General features: G+C 42.9%; 2 protein-coding genes across 10 annotated transcripts; one reads left to right on the forward strand and one right to left on the reverse strand.

Moving 5' to 3' along the window:
* Positions 1 to 442: 442 nt before the first annotated feature.
* On the reverse strand, positions 443 to 20,145 carry ACOX1 (acyl-CoA oxidase 1). 3 transcript variants are annotated; one of them, XM_082066794.1, is made up of 14 exons: positions 19,993 to 20,145; positions 18,727 to 18,886; positions 9,890 to 10,050; positions 8,075 to 8,182; positions 7,441 to 7,560; positions 6,765 to 6,880; positions 6,384 to 6,553; positions 5,947 to 6,109; positions 5,064 to 5,254; positions 4,643 to 4,822; positions 3,948 to 4,053; positions 3,724 to 3,867; positions 2,965 to 3,171; positions 443 to 1,956 (listed from the first exon to the last, which is right to left on the reverse strand). In XM_082066794.1, the coding sequence occupies exons 1-14, from the start codon at positions 20,105 to 20,107 to the stop codon at positions 1,906 to 1,908; spliced, it is 1,992 nt and encodes a 663-aa protein (XP_081922920.1). In that variant the 5' UTR covers positions 20,108 to 20,145; the 3' UTR covers positions 443 to 1,905. The 3 variants fall into 3 exon arrangements, with proteins under 3 accessions (XP_081922920.1, XP_081922921.1, XP_081922922.1); XM_082066795.1 differs by lacking the exon at positions 9,890 to 10,050 and adding an exon at positions 12,898 to 13,058; XM_082066796.1 differs by lacking the exon at positions 9,890 to 10,050 and having other exon boundaries at positions 19,993 to 20,131.
* A 4-nt stretch (positions 20,146 to 20,149) lies between these two features.
* On the forward strand, positions 20,150 to 23,774 carry TEN1 (TEN1 subunit of CST complex). 7 transcript variants are annotated; one of them, XM_082066797.1, is made up of 4 exons: positions 20,150 to 20,202; positions 21,164 to 21,270; positions 21,391 to 21,614; positions 22,847 to 23,774. In XM_082066797.1, exons 2-4 carry the CDS (start codon positions 21,185 to 21,187, stop codon positions 22,981 to 22,983), a joined length of 447 nt encoding a protein of 148 aa, XP_081922923.1. In that variant the 5' UTR covers positions 20,150 to 20,202; positions 21,164 to 21,184; the 3' UTR covers positions 22,984 to 23,774. The 7 variants fall into 7 exon arrangements, with proteins under 7 accessions (XP_081922923.1, XP_081922929.1, XP_081922924.1 ...); XM_082066803.1 differs by having other exon boundaries at positions 20,158 to 20,202; positions 21,391 to 21,548; XM_082066798.1 differs by having other exon boundaries at positions 20,188 to 20,236.

Genomic DNA, 23,774 nt, shown 5'->3' on the forward strand with positions numbered 1-23,774 from the left:
AAACACCATTGTTCAATCTTCGCTGTTGGCAGCCATGAGCTTCCACTGGCCTACGATCCATCCTGATAGTGAGCAACGTGCCCCAGGCAGCTTCGCGCTCTGTCGGTTTTATTTCTCCCGTGGTTGTGCAGAGGCCAGGGAGCTGCTGGACTGGGGGAGCTGCCCTAGAACACTGCAGAGCAAAGCCAGAAAGAAGACAAAATCCCACTCATTTAAGGTCTTTTAACTACATTCAGTTTAAATTTTAAATGAGACCCATTTTTGTGATTAACTCTATCCATGCAGTCATAGTGTTGTTCTCATTCATACGTTTTTAACCGGCTGCTCCACGCTCCCTCCCCAGTCTGCTCCCGTGACTCAGCCAAAGGCAAAGCCCTTCACCTCCTTTGGCAGCCTGAACAGCAGCAGTCCCCCTCAACCTGAAAGACTCAGCAGTCAAAAGGCAAGTTTGATTATTTTATTTAAAATTATACATATCTTTCTGTTAAGCTACTGCACGTGGAGCCAAACATCGTGTCTGATCATTGTGAGCACGAGCAAAAGTCCTCCATGAAAAGCGATCCAAAATGAGAGAATGGCAGAGAACCAGCTTCTGAGATGTTGCCTCAGAACTGCAGGATCTGTGTTTGTGCTGAAGCTTTTTACCATTTTAAAAGCTCAAAGTTGCTCTTATCTGTTGTGAAGAGAGGTTTTATTGTTCTTGAAGAACAGCAAGGATTTTGTGTAGTTGTAGGGATTTCACAGGGCATCAGGAGGTTCTGTTAGAAGCAAAATCTTTCATCTGTTAATCCAGACAACACTGTGCAAGTCCCAAGTCAATATAAAATCAAAATGAAGCAAATCAGAGAAAGCTCCTTAGAAAAGCATGGGTAGGAAAACAAAAAATAATCAAACCCCCACACCAAAAAAAAAGAAAGATCTGGACACTTGGGATTGTCATTTTCTTGAAGAATGCCTTGAAAAAACAGAAGAAAATCCCAGAACAATCTGAAGACCTAAGGACCTTGGTCAACTGATTTCTGCCCTCAAACACTGGCTTCATCATTCCAGGTCAAATTTGCAGTTTCTACCACTCCACGTGGTTTTTCACAACAAATCGCCAAAATTAACATTTGTAAAGTGCTTTGAGATAGTACTACAAAAATACTAACAGTTAAAAGGGCAGAACATTATTATCAGCACCTAGCTGATTATTACTATTTGTTTTTTTCTTCAGAGCAGCATCACTATATTCTCCTTTGACTTCCTGTTAGCAATGAGTAAGGTGCCAATGCTGGAGATGGCAGAGAGGCAAAGGGAGTTTCTGCAGGGCAGTGAAAAAAGGATGTATTGGAAAAGGTGAAGATGTCTTCTGGAAAGAGGCTCCAGGGGAGGATGAGGATTTTACTTCCCAGTTACCTCGGGCAGATTCATGTGCACAAAACTATGCAGGAGGCTTTGGAGAGCATAAATATTTGCCAAACAAGGAGAGGTGGTGCTAATCTTACAGAAAAGACATGGATGCTTTTTGGGGGGAGAACATAACTGCTCATTAGAAGTTACTGCCTAAGGGCTGTTAACTACTTAGTAGTAAAATCCTGCTACCTTTCCAGTTGACATTAACTTCTCTCTAGTTAGCAGCTTCACAAAAGCAATCCTTGTGTGAATCCATAAAGCTTTTCAAACTTTTCAAAAGGTTAATTTTACCATTATAATTGCACTTAAAAAAAAAAAAAAAAAACAGGCATCAATCCCTACGCACTCTTGCCAAACACCTTGATTTATAAAAGTGGAAAGAGTGGCTACAATTATTCACTGTCCTACAGCTACCAGGATTTGAAAGGTTTGATTCAGGTGCCTGAGGAAAGGATGCCAACACCCATTTTCAGGCCAGGAAAAGTGTGCATTTTCCAAAACCAGCAGGCTTCACAGCTTGGCTTGCAACGGCTTCAGGTGTTTGTGGAAAGACTCATGAACCTGCAAAGAAGACAAGGTGGTGGTTACAACAAGGTCAGGCCTGAGCTTTAAAACAGTTTTAGCTCTTCACATCTTGCAGTGTGTTTTTTATACTAAGGAAATGTGAATCTGAGGCACTTTGGGGATAGAAGAACAGCCAGTTACACCTTGCGTTTGAGTGCCTGTATGACACAAAGCATGAGAATATAAGTCCTGAACAAATAGCCTCCCCACTACCTTTCCTGTAAGAAAACAATGCAAGATACCTTATATCCACACAGTTCTTTGGCATTTGTAATTAAAAGAAAACTGCTAGAGGTCTCCTTAGGGGACTGTAGTGAAGCTCCTAAGCCACACTGACTTCAGAAGCACAAAAAGGGAGCAAGTTCTGATGGGATTTAACTACAATCACAGTCTCTGGCAGCCCATCACAGGAGATACAGTCTGTCCAAATCGAACAAAGGCAGTAAAAGCTACCGAGACAGGATTTAGAGTTCTGACTTGACTAACAGAAGAGGGCACTGACTTCTCAACTCAGTTGCTATTATTAGCTGAGCTGCAGATTTCGGGCAGACGTGCAACACCTGACATTCAGTACTACATGGGGGCAATTTATTTTCTTCTCCAGACATCATTACTGCCTGAAGGAATTGAAAGATTTGCCAGGAAACAGCTAAGGCTTTCACAACTCCTGTAACTAAGCAGAATTAACAAGTGATAACTGCTTTTAAATTCAATAAGATTATTCAATTTTTTCCTCTAGGGAGAGAATTCTTTCCTCCCCTCAACCAAGAAACTCAACAGTATCCCAACAAGGATGCATGTGAGATATACAAGGGAGAGTAACTAAACAAAATTTGCTGAAAACAGAGGAGCAGAAGTTGCTTGTTTTCATCCATTACCACTAGTGACTCTTCTCCCTCCTTCACGCATTACCTGCTGAGATCACTGGACCAAAATTAACAACCCTAAATTGAGTTATTTCCCTGGGCAGATGTGGCCTAAGAGGAAGAACTAAGGTTTCTTTACCTCTGTTTTGTTCAGTGGGGATTTCTTTGCCCACTCAAACATGTTCTCGTAGACATTGCCATCGTACCGGCCAAGCACAGATCCAAGATGCACATCATGAAAGTCAAATGCATCTACTAGTGCTACCGCATTGGGACGAATTATAGCCAAGAGCTCTTTCACACGCTGGTTCACTTGAGTAATTTGGGCATCAGTCAAAATACCCGCCTTGGAAGACAAAAAAAGAAAAGATTATCAGAAGAGTATGCAAGTCACAAGAACCTTCCCTTCCCCATCGCCTAATGTATGTCAGCCCTACTCCCCACAAATATCCAGCAGTTCAGGAAAAAAGAAAATGTAATGTTTTGTAAGCGCTTGGTAATCAAACTGGCAATCTAACACAGGGTACAAGCAAAAGGAGCTGCCTAGCATAGCCCGTCATACTGGCTCGCTATTTCACCTTTGGTGGGAGACTCATTCTTTAGAGTGCCTGCATGTTACCTTCAGTAGCAATCTTCTTCATTAACTCCTTGTTTTTCAACATAGAACACCTGGTCACCAACTGGAAAACATTTACGCTAACCTAGAGAGGTGCCATGTTACCATTTCTCATCCAGCTCTGCTTGGCCAGAGCCTCCAGCAGACCTGCACTGCTGATGGCCTTCTGGAAGCCAAACGTCAGGACCTTACACCTAAGCATTCACACAACTTTGCATTTGAAGCATCTTTGCACAATTACTCTGGCTCTAGAGATTTAAGTCATTGGAGAAAGACACCAACCTGCAAGAAATCCCCTGTGTTCTTACTGATACCATACAGTGCATACAGGAGACACAGCTCAGTCAGGACAGCACGGACAGCTGCATCAGTGATCTCCGAGAGCTTTGCAGTGAAAAGCTTCACTACCACGTAGTGACAGTGTGCCTAGAAGAAAAGAATGGAAGGTGAATCAGGTTCATGAAGAGATGAGCTCTTATAGCACATTTACTGAGCACATCACTAACCTCAGATGCTCGCACAAGATCAACCGAAGTTCTGTTCCAGGCATCTTCCTTGCTCTTTCTGTGGTTCAGTTCAGCTTGCAAATTCTTTGCTGCAGTTTCTACAAGCCTATTTCATAGACGGAAGAAAAACAGGTTATGCAGTAACACCTCATTAACAAGTACACTGAATTCCTATGAATTTCAGTCTAAAACATCAGAACTTCGAGGCTGCGTGCCACGACAGAATCCATTGCCTGGAGCAAGCAGTTGTGTCTCTAAAACCTCCCAACATCGCTGCTGCAGCCTGAACACAGCTACAGAGGAATAAAACATTTGACAGCACATACATGGTGCCTGAATACTTACATGTAGCTATCTGTTCTACTCTCATACTTCCTTCACAACAGGATTGTTTCTCTCCAGATAGGCCTCTGAGCAGTTTGAACAATGTTGGTATTTGTATGCTCAAATATACTTCACATTTAAATAAGAAAAAATATTTCAAAATGGAACAGAGCAGAGTACCTAGGCTATGGGTAGGCTGTTTGTAGCCTCTTGTAACCTAGTAAAGCGTGCCATTTCTTGAAAGCAACACATGCAGCAAAGCTTTGCAAACACCTTGAGACTCTAACATTAACAGGGCAGCGCATCACTACCATTTCCCAACACACACAATGTTGCTGGTGCTCAGCTCAGGCTAGGAAGCGTGAACTCACCAGGCAGCACGTGCTTTGTAGGCCTCTACCAAGCTGGCTGGATCGCTGATCCGCACAGTCACAGATGGAGCAGCCACGTGCTGTGGCTGGATGCGTTGCCTGGGGAGTTCGTTAAGGTAGGACACGATGCCAGTGACCCGCTGCCCGGAACTCACTTGAGTGTAGCTTTTGACAAGGAACCTGAAAACAGAGAAAACAGATGGCAATTTACTCATGAGCTGCTTGGAGAGAAGTAATCTTTCTTAGGGTTGGATTAGCAAAGAAGAGTTGTAGCTGTACACTGTTCTGTCAAAAATAGGGCAAGGGACAGAAACCTGAGAGACTAGTTTCACGGTAATACAGAACACTCTTCTGCTCATCACTTCAGCTACAAAGATCATAATGCCAAGGCAAGAATGTCTCCAGACAGAAGCTACCATACCTAGCTGTCTGCAGCATCATGACGGTGTTTTCTCCCTCATAGGTGCAGGACGGGGTGAAGGTGACATAGATGTCAGGAATGCCACTGCAGCGAGAGTAGCCATGCCCACCACAGGCCATCCGACACTCCTCAATGCCAGCATTGGCAGTCCAGGAGGTGAACGCCTTCAGCCCTGCTGTCAGGGCATGCAGCTGAGGGACAAAAGCAAAACCAAATCAGATTTTTTTAGTTTTCCACTCCAGGCTTGCACACATACATGCTAAGTACTGCAGCTCCCAGAAAAAAGCAGAGTCAACACCATTCTTCTACTGTCCCACGGGGTTTTGTTTTTCTTGTAAGGACTCTTTTCTGAGCCAAACCACTTATTTGAAAATGTTTGTACATGTGAAGACTTCTTCTGAGTACCCTGTCCTTTCTGTCTCTAAGCATTACATGTACCAGACTGTCCTCAACTGCCTATTGTCACATTAGGTTCTCAGACAGAATCCCTATCTGAAAACTGACATTTTACAACCCTAACCCCTCAGTATAGTACTGATACCTATGATCACACACCAGTTCTACGCTAGTCATTTGCAAAAATTATCAAGAAGCTACAGCACAAACACACAGCCAGTCTTCACTCCACTACCATGTGATATGCCATCATATATTATATATTCACAGTAGCTTTCTCACTCTTCATTACTCCTTTTTTTTTTTTTGTAAAAGGCTGCTAAATGAATAATGCAAATAGAGAAATAAAAGTCACCAGCACATACTGGGCTTAGGATCTCCAAATCTAAATAATCAAAAGATGTCTCCTGAGTGAAAGCCAAAAAGGTTTCATGCCTTTTCTCCCATGCTGTAAAGAAACCTTACATAAAATCAGAGGACACAGTACCTCTGGAAGCTCACTCAGATCTCCATCACTAATGTCTCCACTAATTCGATGATAGGTGTTCTTTATGTAAGCTCCCACAAACTGAAAAGCATATGCTGTTGCCAGGAGAGGAAAGAGTTTGTATTGTTGGGTCTGATAATCCAAGATCTGGGGTTCTGGCTCCCTAGAGCAAAACACAGATGAGTTAGCATGCCAGTGGCTAGTAAACGGCTGCACAAGTCATGTTACACTCTACATAGGTTCTCCATTTGGATAGTACAAGCTGCATCTGTCTCAAGACAGACTAAGACCATACAGTCAAGAATAAGAGATTACTCACTTCCTTGGATTAAATCATTAAGTGCCAAAACAAACATCAACCACAGTCCCTACTCCCTCCAGTATTTGAGAATTTTCCCTCAGCAGTTAAGTCTGCTCTCTGGTGACACTGCACTTACCCAGGCTTTAGCTCAGACTGGTGTCTCACTGCACTGTAGCGGATGGCAATGGTGCAAGCGCGGGACAGGGAGCGAGCTGAGTCACCCACAATGAGAGATCGGATGAACACCATGGTCCCGTAGGTCAGCTTGTCACTGAGTGGTTTCACATAGGTGCCATCTGGTTCAACCTACCAAAAAAAAAAAAAACCCAACACAAAACACAAAACCTTTTGATTTTTAAGGTTTCCTTCCTTCCTTTTACATGGTCACATCTCAAGCTGTAAACTTATCAAGTAGCACTTACAAGCAACCTCAAATCTTGTTGGTATACTATTCAACCACACAAAAGCATTTGAAATGTCAATTTCTGACAGTGTATGCTGAAAGGCACTGCTTTACCTGGGCATATTTCATCAGCATGTTTTCCCGAGGAATTCGGAAGTTGTCCATTTTCAGGTAGCCATTATCCATTTCATCATAACCAAATTTTGGCCCAATGTCACCCACTGTAATACCTGCCACAGACAAAGCCACTTTCATTAAGAAACAGGAACTAAACACCACGTGAGAGGCTCAAGCTTTCACCAATAAAGAGACTGTTTAGTTTTCTAGCAAGTCCTGGCATTGTTAGGAGTAACAACTAACTAGGACCTTAATCAGTTTGATGGAAAAGCGAATATCAAAACATGGGGATCTTCACAATTTACATGCAGACCTACTATCCAGTCACTGGGGGAGCTGTTTCTAAAGATCACTTCCAGCTAAACGATGATGAAAGGTACTCTTTCCTTTTCAGAAAGTAGGACATACTGCCTCACAGAATGCATAGCTGGGAAACGCTGGGACAGAACCCAATCTGAAACTAACCTTCACACTGAAAGCAGGACATTAAAGATGACTCAGTGGTAGGTCTGTCATAAGAAAGATTCCTTTTAGCCCTGTGACCTACCACCTACAAGCCAAAATCAGCTAGTGAAATAAGCCATGTATGTTAACAGGATACACACGCAGCTGTACAGAACTGGAGAGAATGAATGTATTCCATGAGCGCTAAACCCTCAATGTCAATTTTTACCTGGCAAAGGTTCATGGGTGCCCAGCTGCCGTATGGGAACAATAAAGGCATGCAGGCCTTTGCACTCGCCCTGAGTGTAGAGCTGAGCTAGAACGATGGCGTGGTTCGATGTCTTTCCAACTGCAAAAGGAGTGGGAGTCAGAAGGAGAACAAAAAACAACAGTCAAACTTATACACACAGAGGCTCCTTCCTTAAAGCACGATCTGAGATAACCACATCATGCATTAGAATACCAGACTTACAACACTGATTATCAACCGAATTCTACAGCTAGACAAACAGTGTTGCTCAATTCAATGAAATTTCAATATGACCCTCTTGACTACACAATAACTAAGTCTTTGGCAAACTTGCCACTGGAGCTGAAGGAAATAAAACTTTTAATACAACCAGTCAAAAGTTACATCAAATCCATACAGTGTGAATGATTCTGAGAAACAATTCAGAGCACACAGAGAATCCAAAGTTTTAGCAGGCTCTGGCAAGTCTGTTACTTGTGCAAGAGTAACTGCTTTTCAGCCAACTCTTTGGATCAATTTTCCATCATCATTCTGTATATATAATACACATGACATCACCTCACAGAGTTTTTCCATACATCTTCCAGATTTAGACAAACAGTGATGCACTTACGTCCACCTGGCCACCACTTAATGGAGGTCACAGTGGGGCTGTTGAGGATGAATTCCTGGGTAGCAGGGTCATAAGTAGCTGTAGTTTCTAGACCCCGAAGATGAGTTCCTGAAAACAAGCAAACACGTGTTCTTTTGGCAGAAAGTCAGTCACAAAACAGAGACAAGGACAGAATTGGACAATGGAAAGTTGAACTCCAGTAGTAGTGTACAAATTCTAACTTTGCTTTTTGGTTATATAAAGGACTAAGTATCAATCAACTAAGGAAGAACCAGTGAGAGTTTAATCATATTCTGGGACCTGAAGCCAATTCTCAGAAAACATGTTGGGTTTTTTTCCCCCCACCATGGTCTAAGACTAGTTTTCCAAGCACCTCCAATCTGACACCTTTTTGCTGTTACACACCAGAAGCCCATTCTCAGTTAAAGAGGTTCACAAAAACACGCTCACCTGGATTTCACTAAAACCGCAATCTGATTAAATTGCAAAATAAAGATCATATACTTGTCAGTGACAAGATGAAATAGTAGTGCCCAGCATCTCTTCATTCCCTCATCAGGCCTACAATTCTCCTCCCTTGATGGAGCAGTTTCTCCAAGACAGCTAGTAATGGCACAAATATGCCAGGATACTGATGCAGGTAGGTGAACAGACTGCAAAAAGATGAAGGTAACAACTCCAGGAACAGTCTTTGTCTTCTGCCCCCAACTCTTCACACACTTGTCTTTGTGGCTTTGTCCCTGCATGTGTGAAAAACATTAATCACACAGGCCTACCTGCTTAAACTAGATGAGCTGTGAAGGTTCCTGATAGTCTGGACTAACAGAGCAAGACAGCAGTGACTCTACACAAGAGTTTCAACATGAAAAAGGATATCACCTTGATGCAACCACATTTCCAAAGCACATAGTAGTTAATTGCAGACTTTCACAGGGACCTTAATAGACTTGTTCTGCTGGCAAAGGATCTTCAGACCTCAGTAGTTGCAAGAGATTTTCCACAGACTTTATGCTTCAAACAGTCTCTACACCTCACTTCAGCACAAAGGTGAGTCCTACTCATTTTTAGAAAAAAAGTCACATCTGCAACTCCCAGATGTCAAAATTAAAGCTTCCCAGGTCATATATCCTCCCTTTGAAACTCAGATTAAAACTGTTGCAATCAGAATACTGCTGGAGTTCTCCAAATCCATTTCAAAGCTTGAAAGCAAAGGAATAGCAAAGTCTACTTGAGACAGCAAATAAAAAAAAAAAAAACATTTCATGGTCTGATAAAAAGAACACATAGGAGTGAGCTAAATAATAAGGAGAATAAAGCTCCCCACAAAACATGAGCATTGGAATCAAGTCATCCACAGGTTCTCTGATCCAAGGTCGGTCCCAAGGTAAGAAGCAACTCTTACTTTTTTGCCATCTCTTTCAGTACGTTAAAGCTCTGTCCTTTTGTCTTCCAACTGAGCATTAAGTAAAGCAGAAATCATACTGGTAAGAATGGTAAGTGTAGAAATGCACAGATGTCACACTGACATCCCATAGCCATATGCAATAATCTATAGCGGTCTGAATGGCACAAGAGCACCCGATATGCTATACATAGCAATACAGACACCAAAGTCTCCTGTAGGAGAGAAAAAAAAAGGGCAAGCAGCATGTGACATAATGATCTATTAAGAATTTCAGAGGCAGTCTGCTCTCTCCTAGGGCCACAACCGCACACATAACGTTATGGGGTAAGCACGCACCATTTTTTCCAGGCAGGGGAACTCCTTTGTACACAAAGCCATTTCTGAAATAGCATTTAGTGAATGTACTGTACCATGGCCCATTTCCGTCTGGGCATAAGTGCCAATGATCTCCAGGTTCCAGGCAGGCATGAAGAAGCGATCCTGCTGCTCTGGGGTTGCCTGGGTGAGAAGAGTGGGGAGGAACATGCCCAGATGAAGGTCCAGAGGTTCAGGCCGTCCACGATGAACAAAGCTGTGAAGAAGTGTCATGGGATGGGAGTGTGAAGGCAATGTTATGGGATGGAAGCAAGCATGAGGATTGATGGTGGAGATTTGAGAAGAGAAGGAAAAAAAAAAAATCATGCGTAAATCAGAGTTCAGCAAGTGTAATTTAGAAAGCCAGAGCACTGTCCTTTTCTCAGGCCTGAATAATAAAAAATTACACTTACTCTGAAATAAACATATCGCAATACATTTCGTTCTAATCATACATGAGATGCATCTGTAACATTCCTATATTTTTGATGCACCATAGTTGATTAAAAAGGATTAATCCAACCCAAAAGAAAGAATCAGACCTTCACTGTGGTTTGGAAACCAGAGCATACCCGAGTTAAACCGAGTCAGAATGTCAGTTTGATGAAGATGTGATCCGGAAGGATGAAGTGAGACTTCACCCAAAGACATGAAGTCCCCTTTTTTCCTCCATGGTTTGAGGGTATGACCTGGTAGAATTCCCAGTTTACCCAGCTGAATGAGCTTGGTTTTCCCTGAGCTTTGTCCTAACTGCCTGTACTATCCAGTTGACTTTCTTTTTAATTAAAGATTAGACACAACTAGTGTATATTACATTCCAGCTCAGCTCCCTTCAACTTCTGCTATTTTTAAAAGCTCTCTTAAAAGGACAGTGCTCTGCATGTGGCAAAGTTGCGAACATAAACAACATGGCAAGAAAAGCAACATTTTTCAACCAGTAAATCACCAGCAGAAAGTCTCTCCAACTAAACACATTTAATTAGAACTATTCTTCCTCCAAATTCTGTCACACATTGTAAGGTAGTTAACCGGTCTATTAAATTTTTCGATATAAAGAATTAAACGTTTAATTAAATCTTTAAATATAGATAGTGTTGAATATTAAAATAGTTGGGATGTATATTGAGGATCAGTACCTTCTGTACAAATGTCCATCTGGCACATTTATGTATGAAATAATGTAATTGGTTTTTAATAGGAATAGATATATATTTAAACAAGATATGCATTACGGAAAGCGCACTGATCTGAGCTTAGCTCAAACTCGGTTGGCTTTCTTATCAAAGTGGGAAGAACGCATCCTTGTGTTACCTCTAAATACACATTAGTATGAACTAGCTCTATACCTGGAGCTTCCTAAGAACTGTAGTTCTTCCCTTTGATAATCTCAAGCACCTGCAAATAAACTCAACCACCTAACAAACCCAGGAGCAATGTTTTCTAAGCTTTTGGACTGAACAGTGACAAAGCTCAACAGTGGGCTCATGATTTATCAGGAACACCAGATTTTAAGCGAGTTTGGTACTGGTGAGAAGTACACGGCCAACAGTCAAAGAATGAAAGAAAATAATTATTTACCAGCAATAGCTACAAAACCATGTAGAAACAGGACAGTGTTTTAATTACTCCATTTCCTTTTCAGCCCTGTGCTACTGCTTCCTTTTTTTTTTCTTTCAAGAGACTTATTCACTGGTTATTGGTTAAAATCACAGGCTACCAAGTAGGTACTCGCTAAGATAAAACTGAGCAATTACCCATCCAGACTAGGATTCAATTCAATATCAGTCTGTAACCATCAGGATTAGATTAAGCAGAGCTCAGTGACAATACTGCAGAAGTTTTACTGACAAAGTAGCTAAATACTCAATATTCACAGTAGGAATGTCAAACAGCTGCACTGTGATTATTCAGCAGGTAAGGTATACTTACTTTACCATACTATGGCTATATTATTTCTATAGTCTCAAAATACTAATTTTACCACCAAAACCCATGAGGACTACAAGCAAACCAGACCATTACCAGGCAAGAAAATGCAATGATCTAGTGTGAAATAGCAAGTAAAACAAATCACTTTGGTGTGAATGTGTCTGATTTGAAGAAGCTGGTGCAACAAAGCAGACAAGGTTAGCAGGCATTTATTGTTGCCATCTCATTGTCTCTTTGGTTCCGGCGCTGAGCTGGGTTGGCTCGTCCCATCTCTCCCAAGTGGAATTGATGACAGGATTTCCTCCACTGCATCTTCTACAAACGTTTCAGCTACCGTGAGTAGTTGCAACTGAACAGCCAGGCCACTGGCACTGCCATCTGACTTTTGCAATTGTCCAGACTTGTACGTATCGTGGTTTCCAAATTCAGATGCCAGGACAAGCACTGGAGTCTCAGGTTTCTTAGACTATTCTTGTTGGTATTTAACAGCCATAATTCCAGGTTCTGGGCTAAAAGACTGTTTTCTGATCCATTAAACGTTATTCCATTCAAATATATTAAAGTAGTTTTCAACAATAGTAGGAATGTTTTTCTTCTTTGAAACCAAGATTTTTCCATGAAGTTGTACAGCTGCAATGAAGTAGCATCTGGAAGAAAAGTGCTTGGGGCAAAGCATACCTTACCTTCGAACCCAAAAATGCACAATCTCACCACACCACATTGCATCTAAATGTATACTTCTGACCTGTTTGTGCAGGCCAGTCACGCACTAAGAACTGAGACACAAATGCCCCAAATTCAGGCAAAAATAAAAACCACAGTACATTTGACTGACATGTTCCAACCAGTTCAAGTGAAATTCAGGCTCCCAGGGCTTAGATCAACCTCCTCATCTTAAAACAAAGGTAAACAACTACAAAGTCAGTGATCAGCTAAGAGGTGCATTCTGGAAAAGACCAAAACTAACTCTGTGATTGTTAGGATGCAAAATGAAGCAACTGTCTGGCTATAAGGCAGGAAACATCCACAGTTAACCAAACTATTTTACCTTTTAGCTTTACCTATGGAGCATCATCAGTTTACAAAGTGGGGTTACAGAAAAGAGGTTACCCATTGATCCCTGAAGACAACTAACCATGTCCCATTTCGGTTTGGGCGTAGGTGCCAATTATCTTGACTTCACAGACCAGAGGCAGCCATTTCTCCTTCTGAGCAGCAGTCATTTGGGTCTGTACAGTATATTGAAACATGCTGAAGTGGAGACTGAAAGGTTCAGGAAAATTGCCCAAGCATGTTCTACAGGAGAGAAATAGAGGGATCTGGATCTCAGTCTTACTGTTACTGCAATCCTGAAAGGTTCTTCTGCAACTGTAGCATAAGAGAAATAATCTCCTTGATGATTTCAACCATTTTCTTTTTTTTGTCCCACAAGCAACATCCAAATACAAAGGCATCTGAGAAAATAAATGTTTTTTTCAAGTATTTTATTCACCCTAGGAATCCTGCTGTTATATAGCTGGAAAAAAACACTATTCTACAAAGATTCATGTGGAACTTAAAACCAAAGACATGAACAGCACATTATTTTCTCCCTCATCTTTCAGGCTTGAAGGGAATAAATCACGCTACTGCCAGTAGCCTAGCAATAGGCCTTATTAGCTAGAAGCACTATGTATTGAAAAGGAAAAGGCTTCTTAGGTGCCCAAGTGCTTTTCAGAAGAGATCTGTATTACCTGTAGCTGCTTGTAACAGCTGGGAGATCAGGAACTCACCTTCAATTAAAATTACTGTTACAGGCTAGTGCTGGAGGGAATGGAAGGAAAAAAATCAGACATTTTAGGTATGCTTCACCAAAACAGAAGTTATTGCATGAGAGAATGCTCAATTAATTTAGTAGCCACCACAGCAGGCGAAGTACATTCCTAATTAAAATAAGCTCCATAACACAAACATGCTTGAAAGTTTCATTGTGTGAAAGCTATGTAGGAAATGGCAGCATCTTCCCTTCAACATTCTGCAGTTTGAAGAGTTTTTTCATCTTCCACCTACTGCACACAAACACTTATTCCATCCAACCTCAAAGACAGAGAAGACCAAATGAGCACTCTGCATGAATATCTACAACCAGGATCACTCCCACCTGCCCAAGATACCTACAAGAAAAATATTAATATATCCTTGCATCTTGAGGTACCTGCCCAGGGAGCATATTTGAGAGTTTGTTGCCAATACATATCCAGAGTTCGTAGGGGATGCTATGCATATATAATTGGTCAAATTACAGCAGCATTTTGTGGCTGGCATTTTACACCATGCCTGGAATGAATGCTTAGGAGTAGAGTGTAAATAATTGATAATTCAAAACCAAATACCTACATAAACAGTGAAAATCAGCCATAGAGTGAAAAAACAAAGGACAAAGTTTCTCCAGCACCACTCAACTGCATGTTGAAGATGCTTATTTTCAATGGAATAGTTTTTAAATGGACAAGACTGAACGAGACAAGGATTTTCCCAGGATCAGTACTATAGTAATCAAGTGATCTAATGTTGGTGCTCAATGTATTAACTGTGCTTGAGCTGGTGTGGGTACAGTGTCTAGAGTTCTTGGAATGAGGCAGCCAGTTTGTTGACCTGAAAATATTCTACTGCCTACAGCAGCACATGTTTACAAAGCCAAAGTTATCAGGGTAACCAAGGGCTTAAAAATGCAAGGAGGACAACGAGACAGGCTACTTTTCAGCATTCTTGTGGTTTCCTATGTTAGTTATTATTTTAGGTCAGGACCTGTAGAGCAATAGCAGTGCTGTTGACTTCCTCACTGCCCACAGTACAATTACTGTGCACCTATTCCTTGGGCCCAAAAAATCAAACCTACAGGGAGCAAATGAATGCTGACTTTGAAATACACTATTTCAGGGCAGCTTGGGAAGAGCATGAACAGTTCTTCGTGTATTTCCAGGAGCCACTGAAGGAATTTGTGAAGATGCAGCACATGCTTTGCTGTCAGAAAAATCAGGTCAGACACTGCTGCTTTGAAGATAGAACATCTCCTTAAAGGTCACACCAGCAACTTTCACTGCCTAGCAGTAAGTTTAATTGCAAGTGCCAGATATTTCATGCTTAGCTAGCACCTTCTTTGATAGGAGCAAGAATGACATTTTACAAGCAGACATTTTATAACATCTGAGTCAGAAGGTCACACTATTCCACTGACTTAACATGCAGCATTTTAACAGCTTCTTGCATCCACAAAGCTGAGGCAGAACTGAAAGCTGGCTAATTAACAGCAGAAACTTTTCATCTCTGCATGCTCCACACTGAACGATTACGGTTTTCTTAATGTGCCTTTTAACAACTTGAATTACAATGAGAGAGAATCTTGTTTTCCTCATGACACAGGGCAAACAAAAGAGGTGTGAGCTGTGAAGGGAGGAAGAACAGGTTTTCTTTTTCTTCCTTGGGACACTTACTCCTTCCCCTCCCAATTTCTACATCCCCAATCGGCATTTCCCACTACCTACACAGCGTGTTTTCCAAAGGCTGCATCGTGTAACTGTTCAAGTACTTTACTACATCAAGACCAACTGTGATCAGCTGCATTTAGCACCAGCCATTTGATCCACAACTGAAGTCAGACTTGCTGCGACAACCAACGAGTCAAGAAGGGAGACGCAGTTCCAAATCCACTTACGGGAGAAGGATGCACAGTAATAAACTATTTTGACAATATAGACCTTTCCAGATTCCACAGCAGCCAATGCCACCCACTTAATAAAAGGCAGACGAGTTTGATAGAGTATGTCAGTGAACAGAGTACAACAGAAGCAAAGTCTATGTTTTCAGAGACTCCGAATCTAAATGAGCAATTGCAAAGACATTCTCAGGCTGCAGAAATGGGTCACAGAATAGGGTCATTTCCTTTAAAGCAAAATCCACAAGCAAACATGTCTAGTTTTTTGTGGTAACCTTCCCAAGAAGCAGTGAGAAGGGTCACCTCAGTGGAGAATGTCTGACCTGTGATTACTGAGCTTCGGAGTTAACAAATGCCATGGTAATAAACTCCTCTTCTAGCTGTAACAAAAAAACTCAAACCAGGTTCTCCACTCCAAATGAATTTAGCAGTGGCCAGTAGGGCCCCTTCCACAGTTTTTTCTGGTTTGATTTCCCAAAAGCTACTCCAGGTCCTAACTTTAGTGACAAATGAGAAGGACAAATTCTCAAAGGGAGAGTGCACATTCATGCAAGGCGTATGAACACAGGAATCACCTGTTGACATGCAGCTCTCAAATCTTTTCTTCTCTGCCCCAGTTTCTCACAGCTTTTTTTCATTTCTTCATTTAATCCCATTTTCCTCAACTAAGGTTATTTCAACTTGAAGGTGAATCAAAACTGACCAGATTGCTCTCTTCAAAGGGATGTCTAGTGTTACACATCAGAACAAGTCCCCATTTTTCATGCTGACTTAGATTTTGCTGCAGTTAAACCATAAAAGAAATCTTAAATATTGGCACTTTAAGGCTGCTGGCTTTCATAACATGTAGTCACAGCAGCAACCACAGTGCTGACACATGCTAAGACACAGGAAGAACTGACTAGATGAGAAGCAATTAAAACAGCTTCTAAATATATTTAATAGATCCTCTTATGTTTTGGAGCCAAACAAAGCCCTTGTGGAAACAGGAAGGAGGAGCATCCAGTTCAAGATGCAGCAGCAACTGTTGAAGCACATCTTTAGGGCAGCTGAAGGAAGAAGCATTTCTCCTCGCCTGTTCATAAATCAAGTTTTAGAATTGGTTGCTCAGGATACAAAAGTCTCTGGTGAAGTTCTGGTAGTGTACAAAAGCTACAGGAAAACACCTAGCTTAAAATTCTCAAAAATTGCATCTGTAAAGAATTCTATCCCCACTATTTGGGAATAAGCACAAGGCATGAGGAATTATTGGCAAAATATCTTAAGCCTCCATATGTAAAAATCTTCACGGTCAATCACAATAAACCCAACTTGACATCAGAATCCAAGGCTGCAACCTATTTCATAAACTTCATTCAAGGCATGTCACAACACCACATCCATTCAGTCTTCCAGTTTGGAAAACTAAATAAACCTAAACACAGTTTCTCCAGGTCATCTTTTACACAAATTAAGTCCCTCCTAGTTAGAACCAATTAGCATGTTTGGATAGGTGATAAAAATAAACTTAACTTTGCAAGTTGGGTGGAGTTCACCAAGTTTAAAAAAATGTTTGACACTCAGCAAGTGAGAAAGTGGGGAGAGATCTCAAAACACAAATGAATCAAAGGATGAAAAAATAATCCTTTAATTTCTTCCATTTATTAAGAAGCAGTAAGCCAACATCCTCCCTTGCAAACACCAGACAGGACAGTAAGGAATTCAAATCAAGAACATTAACAGTGTGCAGCTCTTAGAGCAAACAAACTTCACTTGTAGGTAATAAGTATATGTACTGCTCTTCATTCTTCTACATGTTATTACAGAAGACACTGGAAAATACAGTCAGTCTACAGTAACTGAAATTATGTTTTGAAATCTTGAATGTCTGGAATTAGAATTGACTCTGAACCTGCCTCATTGTTTCAGTTGATTTTGGATAATGAATTATGACTAGTCATACCTGACTAGTCATATCACATAAGACATGGATGTATTATTTGCTACCACTATGAATACTAATCTGTCATCTATTTAAAGTTAAGAATTGTTGACTCCCAAATAAGTTTACCAAAAGACAAAAACAGAATCTACCGTTTGACTACTTCAGAAAAGTCGTATTTTCTTAAAATATTGTCAGTAATGCTACCCAAAGACAGCATTTATTTTGCAAACTTTGTTGAAGTTTGCCAGCTGGTATAAAGGATAGACTTTTCTCCACCAAAATAATTGAATAAGCTTTCCTACCACCTCTAATAACCCTCATGTAGGAAAAATTAATTATTAACTTTTGCCATGCAGTACCTGAATAATCTAACAGAATCAGACTTTTTTCTTGTTACGGATCATTACTGACCACCTTCTTTGAAATTAAAACTGCCGCAGACAAGGTGGTTTCAACTAACTAGTCTTAATATTCACACCCTGAGGCCAATAACAGCTTTTCTACAAATCCAGTCAGAGGGGGCTTGTGATTCCATTGGTGCACTATTTAATGTAAAATGTTAATTTAATGTGCCAGAGGACATATTCATGGTATTACATCCAGATTTCTCGAGGTGTGCAATCTCGCCGTTAAGCAGTTTCTGTTTTATTACATCAGAATAAGTTTAATAGAACTAAGGAGAGATATACATCAAAGCCAGGAACTAAATTCCCTGCAAGCTGGAAGGAATGAAACTCAAATATAAAGACAGTTTTATTTGTATTAACTTAATCCAAGGGTAATACTATCAGATAAACAAAAGGTCAGACAACAAAAAGCCTCTAGGTCAAAGGAAACCACTATAGCATCAGGAGCCTGAAGGACAGATAGTTATAAACAAGAACTTAGAAGCTATCTGGGAACATTTTCAAGTATGTCTGTAACACAACTTTATAAGGTCTAAGTGCAAAGTGAAGTAATCAGCTTCACGAGATTTCATTAGAATCTGCAACCTCATCAGATCTATTCAGATTCAAATATTTCATTGCATTCTTTATTTATTCCTTTTGGAAAAACAAAAAACAAAACCAAAATTAAAAAAAAAAAAAGACAAGTTCCACTTTTTACTTTCTGCACTATATATAATAAAAAGGTATAATTATTAACTGTGCATTTCTAGTCAAAAATTTAAGAAAACATATTCAGGAAATCATGGTTTCACCTGAAATTCACTGAAGCCGAGACTTCAGTGAGCTTTCATATGGGTCTTTAGCTTCCTTTGGACAGGAAACAGGAAAAAAGCACAACTCTAATGTCCTCAGCGATGAACAAAGTGCATACAAGAAGGTAACTCTACAGCCAGGTACCTTTTAAACCAGAAGATCTCCTCCGGGTCTGCAATTCCATACTCTCTTAACTTCATCACCATCAGAGAGCTCTTCCTGATGGCTTGTTCATAGCGTTGGCTGCGGGACAGGAAATTCAAATCCTCATGCTGGAAGTCAGGGTCATTAAAAACTAAGGCCTCTGGGGACAGAACAGAAGAGGAAAACAAACTCATTTTCTGCAAACCTCAATAGAGAGTGAGTGAGAAACTATTCAACGTTTCACTTGCTGTACCTCAAGGTACTGATATCGGAAAGTTAAAAACAATAGTTAACAAAATCAGAAAGAAATCAAAGCTCTTGGAGAGAGGGATTCTAGCAACAGGGCACTCTCCCATTCCACACATAAACAACATTTTAAGTTGGGAGCCCTCCTGGACTTGGCAGGAAGTTAATTCACTGATGTAAGACCTGTAGAACCCTCAAAACCAATCTCAAATCCTCAAACAGCCATTGTAGCAACTGAACATGAACTTTGATCCCCATACAACCCCTTGCAGAAGGGCACGGCTATTATTCCCACTATGCCAAGTGGAATCCAAAGTACACAGAGGCCACAGACCTTCTGTGTCCCGTTTGGCACACAAGTTACACAACACCAGCCTTTAGCAATCCCATCCTGGCACATGCTGGGAAAAGAGAATGGAGGTATTTCATTAATCTCATGAATCATGGTATTGGTGGGTGAGAAACAGGTCACATTTGTCCTGTTGAGCAAGAGCGATCTAGGAAAGAAAAGGGATGGGAGAAGGCCCAAGAGAAATGCCCACAGAACACTGCCTCTCACCCTCTGAAGGATGGTAAAAGGTCATTGCTTTACCAAAGTCACCCCAAATCCTTTCTGGGGAGAGGAAAAGAGTGGGACCAAGGGCATAACACTGCTCCTGTTCCACTCTAACTCCTTAGACTGATAATTCCTCCCTCCAGGCAGCCCCTCTCCTCACGGCCTCCCTCTCTCCCCAGAGCTCCTCCCCACCTTCTCCCCAAAACTTCCTCCCTCACCTCACCCGGGGCTTCCCCCACCCCCGTTTACCCTGGTTCCCCTCTCCCTGGAGGCCCGTTCTCGGGTCTCCCTCTCTCCCGCAGCCTCTCGCCTCCCCTCACCTCCCATTTCCCTCTCCTAAAACCTCCTCCTCTTCCCCTCAGCCCCCGCCCCGGGCTGTCTCCCTCTCCTCACAGCCCCAAAGCCCGGACAGGCCCCATTCCCCTCAGCGGAGCAAGCAGCAGCCCGCCCAGGGCCTCCCTCACCGATCTCTTTGCGGCGGCGGGTGCGCTCGGCGCCGCCGTCCAGGATGTGTGTGAGGAGCTCGGGCTGGAAGGTGGCGGCGGCGCGTTCCCGCCGCAGGTCCGTGTTCACCGCCATTGCAGCCGCTCCGCTCGACCTCGGCCCCCACTGCTGGCCACGCCCCCAACGACGTCACGCCCTGCGACGCCGCGCCCGGACACGTGACCGCAGCGGTGAGCGGAGCGCGGAGCTGGAGTCGGGACTGGGGTTGAGTTAAATCGGGTCTAAATGTGCACGGAACGGGCTGTAGCTGGGGAGGGTGGGTGTTAAATTGTGCTTTAAATCCTGCATTAGACTGGGCGTGCAGTGAGCTGAGGCTGCGCGTGCCCTAAATGCACAGATAACGTGCATTAAATACACACGTAACGCGCTGCACCTGGAGCAGGGAGCGCTGGTGAACTGGGTGTGCCGTTTGCATTTGAGGCCGGGATTGCATTAAATTGTGCGTGAAACGGTGGGCTAAATAAACATACAATAAAACAGGTGTGTATGAGGTAGTGCATCGGGTCTGCATATAATGTGCTGCAGCTGGGCCCATGTATGCATTAAGTTGTGCCTTAAAGAGCACATTGAGAGTGCACGCAACATGCTGCATCCACAGCCAGGCACTTAATAATTAATTAAATTGTTCATTAAATGTCTGTATAGCATGCTGTATTTGGGACTGGCCATGCATTATATACTGCATTCGTACACTGAATGTGCATATAATGTGCTGCACGTCAGGCCAAGTGTGCATTCAATTTACACGTAACACACTGCAGTTGAGGTTGCATGTGCATTAAATAGTGCATTGAATAGGCATGTAGCATATTGAGATCTCTGAACTTCTCAATCACCGTTTTTCCCACTTCCTTAACCTTTCTCAACCCATCCATAGCCTGAGGCAGACCTGGAGGGGCTGGTGGACTGGCCATTGCTGTTCGTGTTGGGTTGCGGTGGGGTACAGCAGCCCCTCTTTACACCAGGATCCCTGGGGCCTGGCATATGCATTGAGCTGCAAACTGGTCTTGGCAGGGAAGCTGTGCAGCTCCTGCAGCCCCCTGGGTAGGGGCGTCCTGGGCAAGGAAGAAGTTTTGGGGCAGCATGACCTGGTCCGTGGATCATGAACTCAGACTTTTTGCTGTACTGCAGGCCCAGCAGCGGGTGTGTGAGATGCTGCCAAGTGCTGGTGTCTACTATTTCCCATGGGAGATCAACAGCTCAATCCCAGAGGGGGAAGCGCTGAGGACATTTGGCAGGTGAGAAGGGGACCCCGCTCTCCTTGAAGGCCAGGCCTTTTCTTTACTGGTTAACCCTCCTCCCTTTGTTTGGAATTGTTGTCTCTGCACCGCTGAGTTTCCCAAATCCATCACTCCCAGGTTATGCCACTATGACCTTGCTCGGTCCGAAGCCGTTCTCACTGCTCAGCACAGCTCAGCTCAGTACCGGGTCTGTGTGGACACCAAGTTTGTGGAGCCGTTCCAAGCCCAGCTGGGATCTTGCTACTTGGTTTTGGGGGAGGCTGAACACAGGGAAGGTAAATGCTCCAGGAACCAGCGCCCTTTGCTGCTGTTCATGGTTATCAGCTCCTTCGTGGAGCATGGTGAGACACGCTGTCACTGAGGCTGTTGGCCAAGGCTCATCTCCTGCGGCTACCTCCATCACATGAGTGATTTGGGACAGGAGAAGCCTGTCTCTCCCCATTAACCATGAGAAAAGCTACCCATACCTTAGTGAAAATCCGGTGCTCTGACACAGATTTTGTTAGAAACAAGAAGCACCTCAGCAGCATCACTGAGCTTGTGAAACTTGGGCTAAAGCCTTCGGGAATCATTGCCAGCCACCACATCCTCTTCCCTCCAAATGTGGCTGATTGCAGCAATGCTGCTTTGTGAGCTGGCAGGGTTGGTTTTTGCCATCCCTGAAAGGTTCTAATTATACCCCTGCCCTCAGACATGGGGCGTGAGGAATGCAGGCAGGCTCTGTCATGCACGGCAGCCTGTTGTCTTTACCGGCGTGCCCTGAGCATTGCTCCAGCTGCACGGGGCTTTGTGTGCGCTGGGTTGGGCTGGGAGGTTGTGAAGCAAATCCCAAGGGTTGTCTTGGCCACACCTGGTAACAAGCATTTGCATTCATGCCATTCAAATCCTCAGTAGCATATGGAAAGCCACACTGCACGTGGCATCTAGTGAGTGACCTGCTAAGTCACTGCTGCAAAATTCCTTTAGAAAGAGATGTTATTTTGGTCATCGCAGCTTAGGAGTGAGTTGCCCCCATTTTGCAGGAGTGGAAGGGGAGCAGGCTGAGATGGCAGCTGTGGGCAGCATGGCCCTTTTTGAGCAGCTCCGTGTTACCATTTGAATGCCACCGATGAGCTGTTGGTTGTAGTCTGCATTGAGCTTCTTCTAAGCCCAACTTTGTTCTGTCCTCTTCTTGTCTGCACAGAGTCATTCAGAAATTAGTTTAGACCCATCCCTGATGCTTTTTAGACAGGGAAAACCAAACTTCATCCAGCTATGAAGTAGATGCTGCATGGTAGACCCTGACACTGGCACTGACATGTCTTGGGCTCAGTGTTGCCCAGTGCAAGGAGGACATGGTGTCTGTCACCAGCATTTTGTAGCCAAGAGGGCAGAGAGAAAGCTCATCACTTAAATAACCAGCTCCTGGGCCTGCTGCTCACCTTGGTGGTGGCATGTGGCCGTGTGGTCTCCTGCAAGGTCTCAGGCGATGGTTATTTGGCCAGCTGGAGCCATATGCTGCCTTAGGTCCGTTTGCCTCCGAGCTGCTGCGTCTGATCTTCTTTCTACGGAAATTTCCTGTTTATATTCCCAGGTGAGGGTCCAGTGGTAAAGGCACGAATATTGACCTGCGTGGAAGGGATGAATGTGCCCCTGCTGGAACAAGCCATACAGGAGCAGAGGAAATACTTCAGCGCGAGGCAGGAGCAGATGGGAAACAGCACGTCCTGACAGCAGCTCTGAGACCAGCCATGCGCTGGTCCCTGCCCTGCCATTTGCAAGAAATATGTTAGAAGTAAATTTAGAAGGTGGGTTTGCAACATACTGCTTTTTGCCACGGCAAATGGCAAAGTAAATTCACTAAGCGGGGAAATACTTGAAAACTGTGAGTCAGTATGTGACTGTGGGTTGTCCACTCATGCCAGGTGTCATCACCAAAAATAGCTCTGGGAAGCAGGTTTGTTCTCTGTTTAAAAGGGTGGTTGAGGAAAGGGAGCACTTGAGTTATACTGGTCCTTTTGTAAGGCAAGGCTTGGAGACATCAGAAAAAGGGGAAGTCTCTGAATCTCATGTTAAACAGCTCACACCCAAAAGCCAAAGCGCAGCGGGTTATTGGGCTGTCATCAGATCCGAGGCAAAGGGCATTAGGACAAAGTTCGTTAGCCTTGTGTGGCTGCGGGTCAATGAAAGCGTCTGTTTGGTTACCATGATGGAGCTGCCACACGGGAGTATTCCGGCAAAACACTCACATACCTTGACTAACCAACAAAGAAACAAGAACAACAAGTCACTATTTTCAGTAGCACCTGCCTCTTCAGGTTTTCAGGAGCTGGTGTCCAAGGTGGGGAACTGACTTGAGCTCTAAAATAAATATTTGCAGTGCCCTGAGAAACACCACTTGACTTTCTTGCTTGACATAGCTAAGTTTAGGAAACCTTAAATGACTATTTTTTGAAGCACTGAAAGGTTTTGATTGATACTTTCCTAAATAAAGACTGAAAAATAAAACAGACTGTCTTCTA

Source organism: Streptopelia decaocto, assembly GCF_964273445.1.
Source record: "Streptopelia decaocto genome assembly, chromosome: 16".
NCBI classification, from domain to species: Eukaryota; Metazoa; Chordata; class Aves; order Columbiformes; family Columbidae; genus Streptopelia; species Streptopelia decaocto.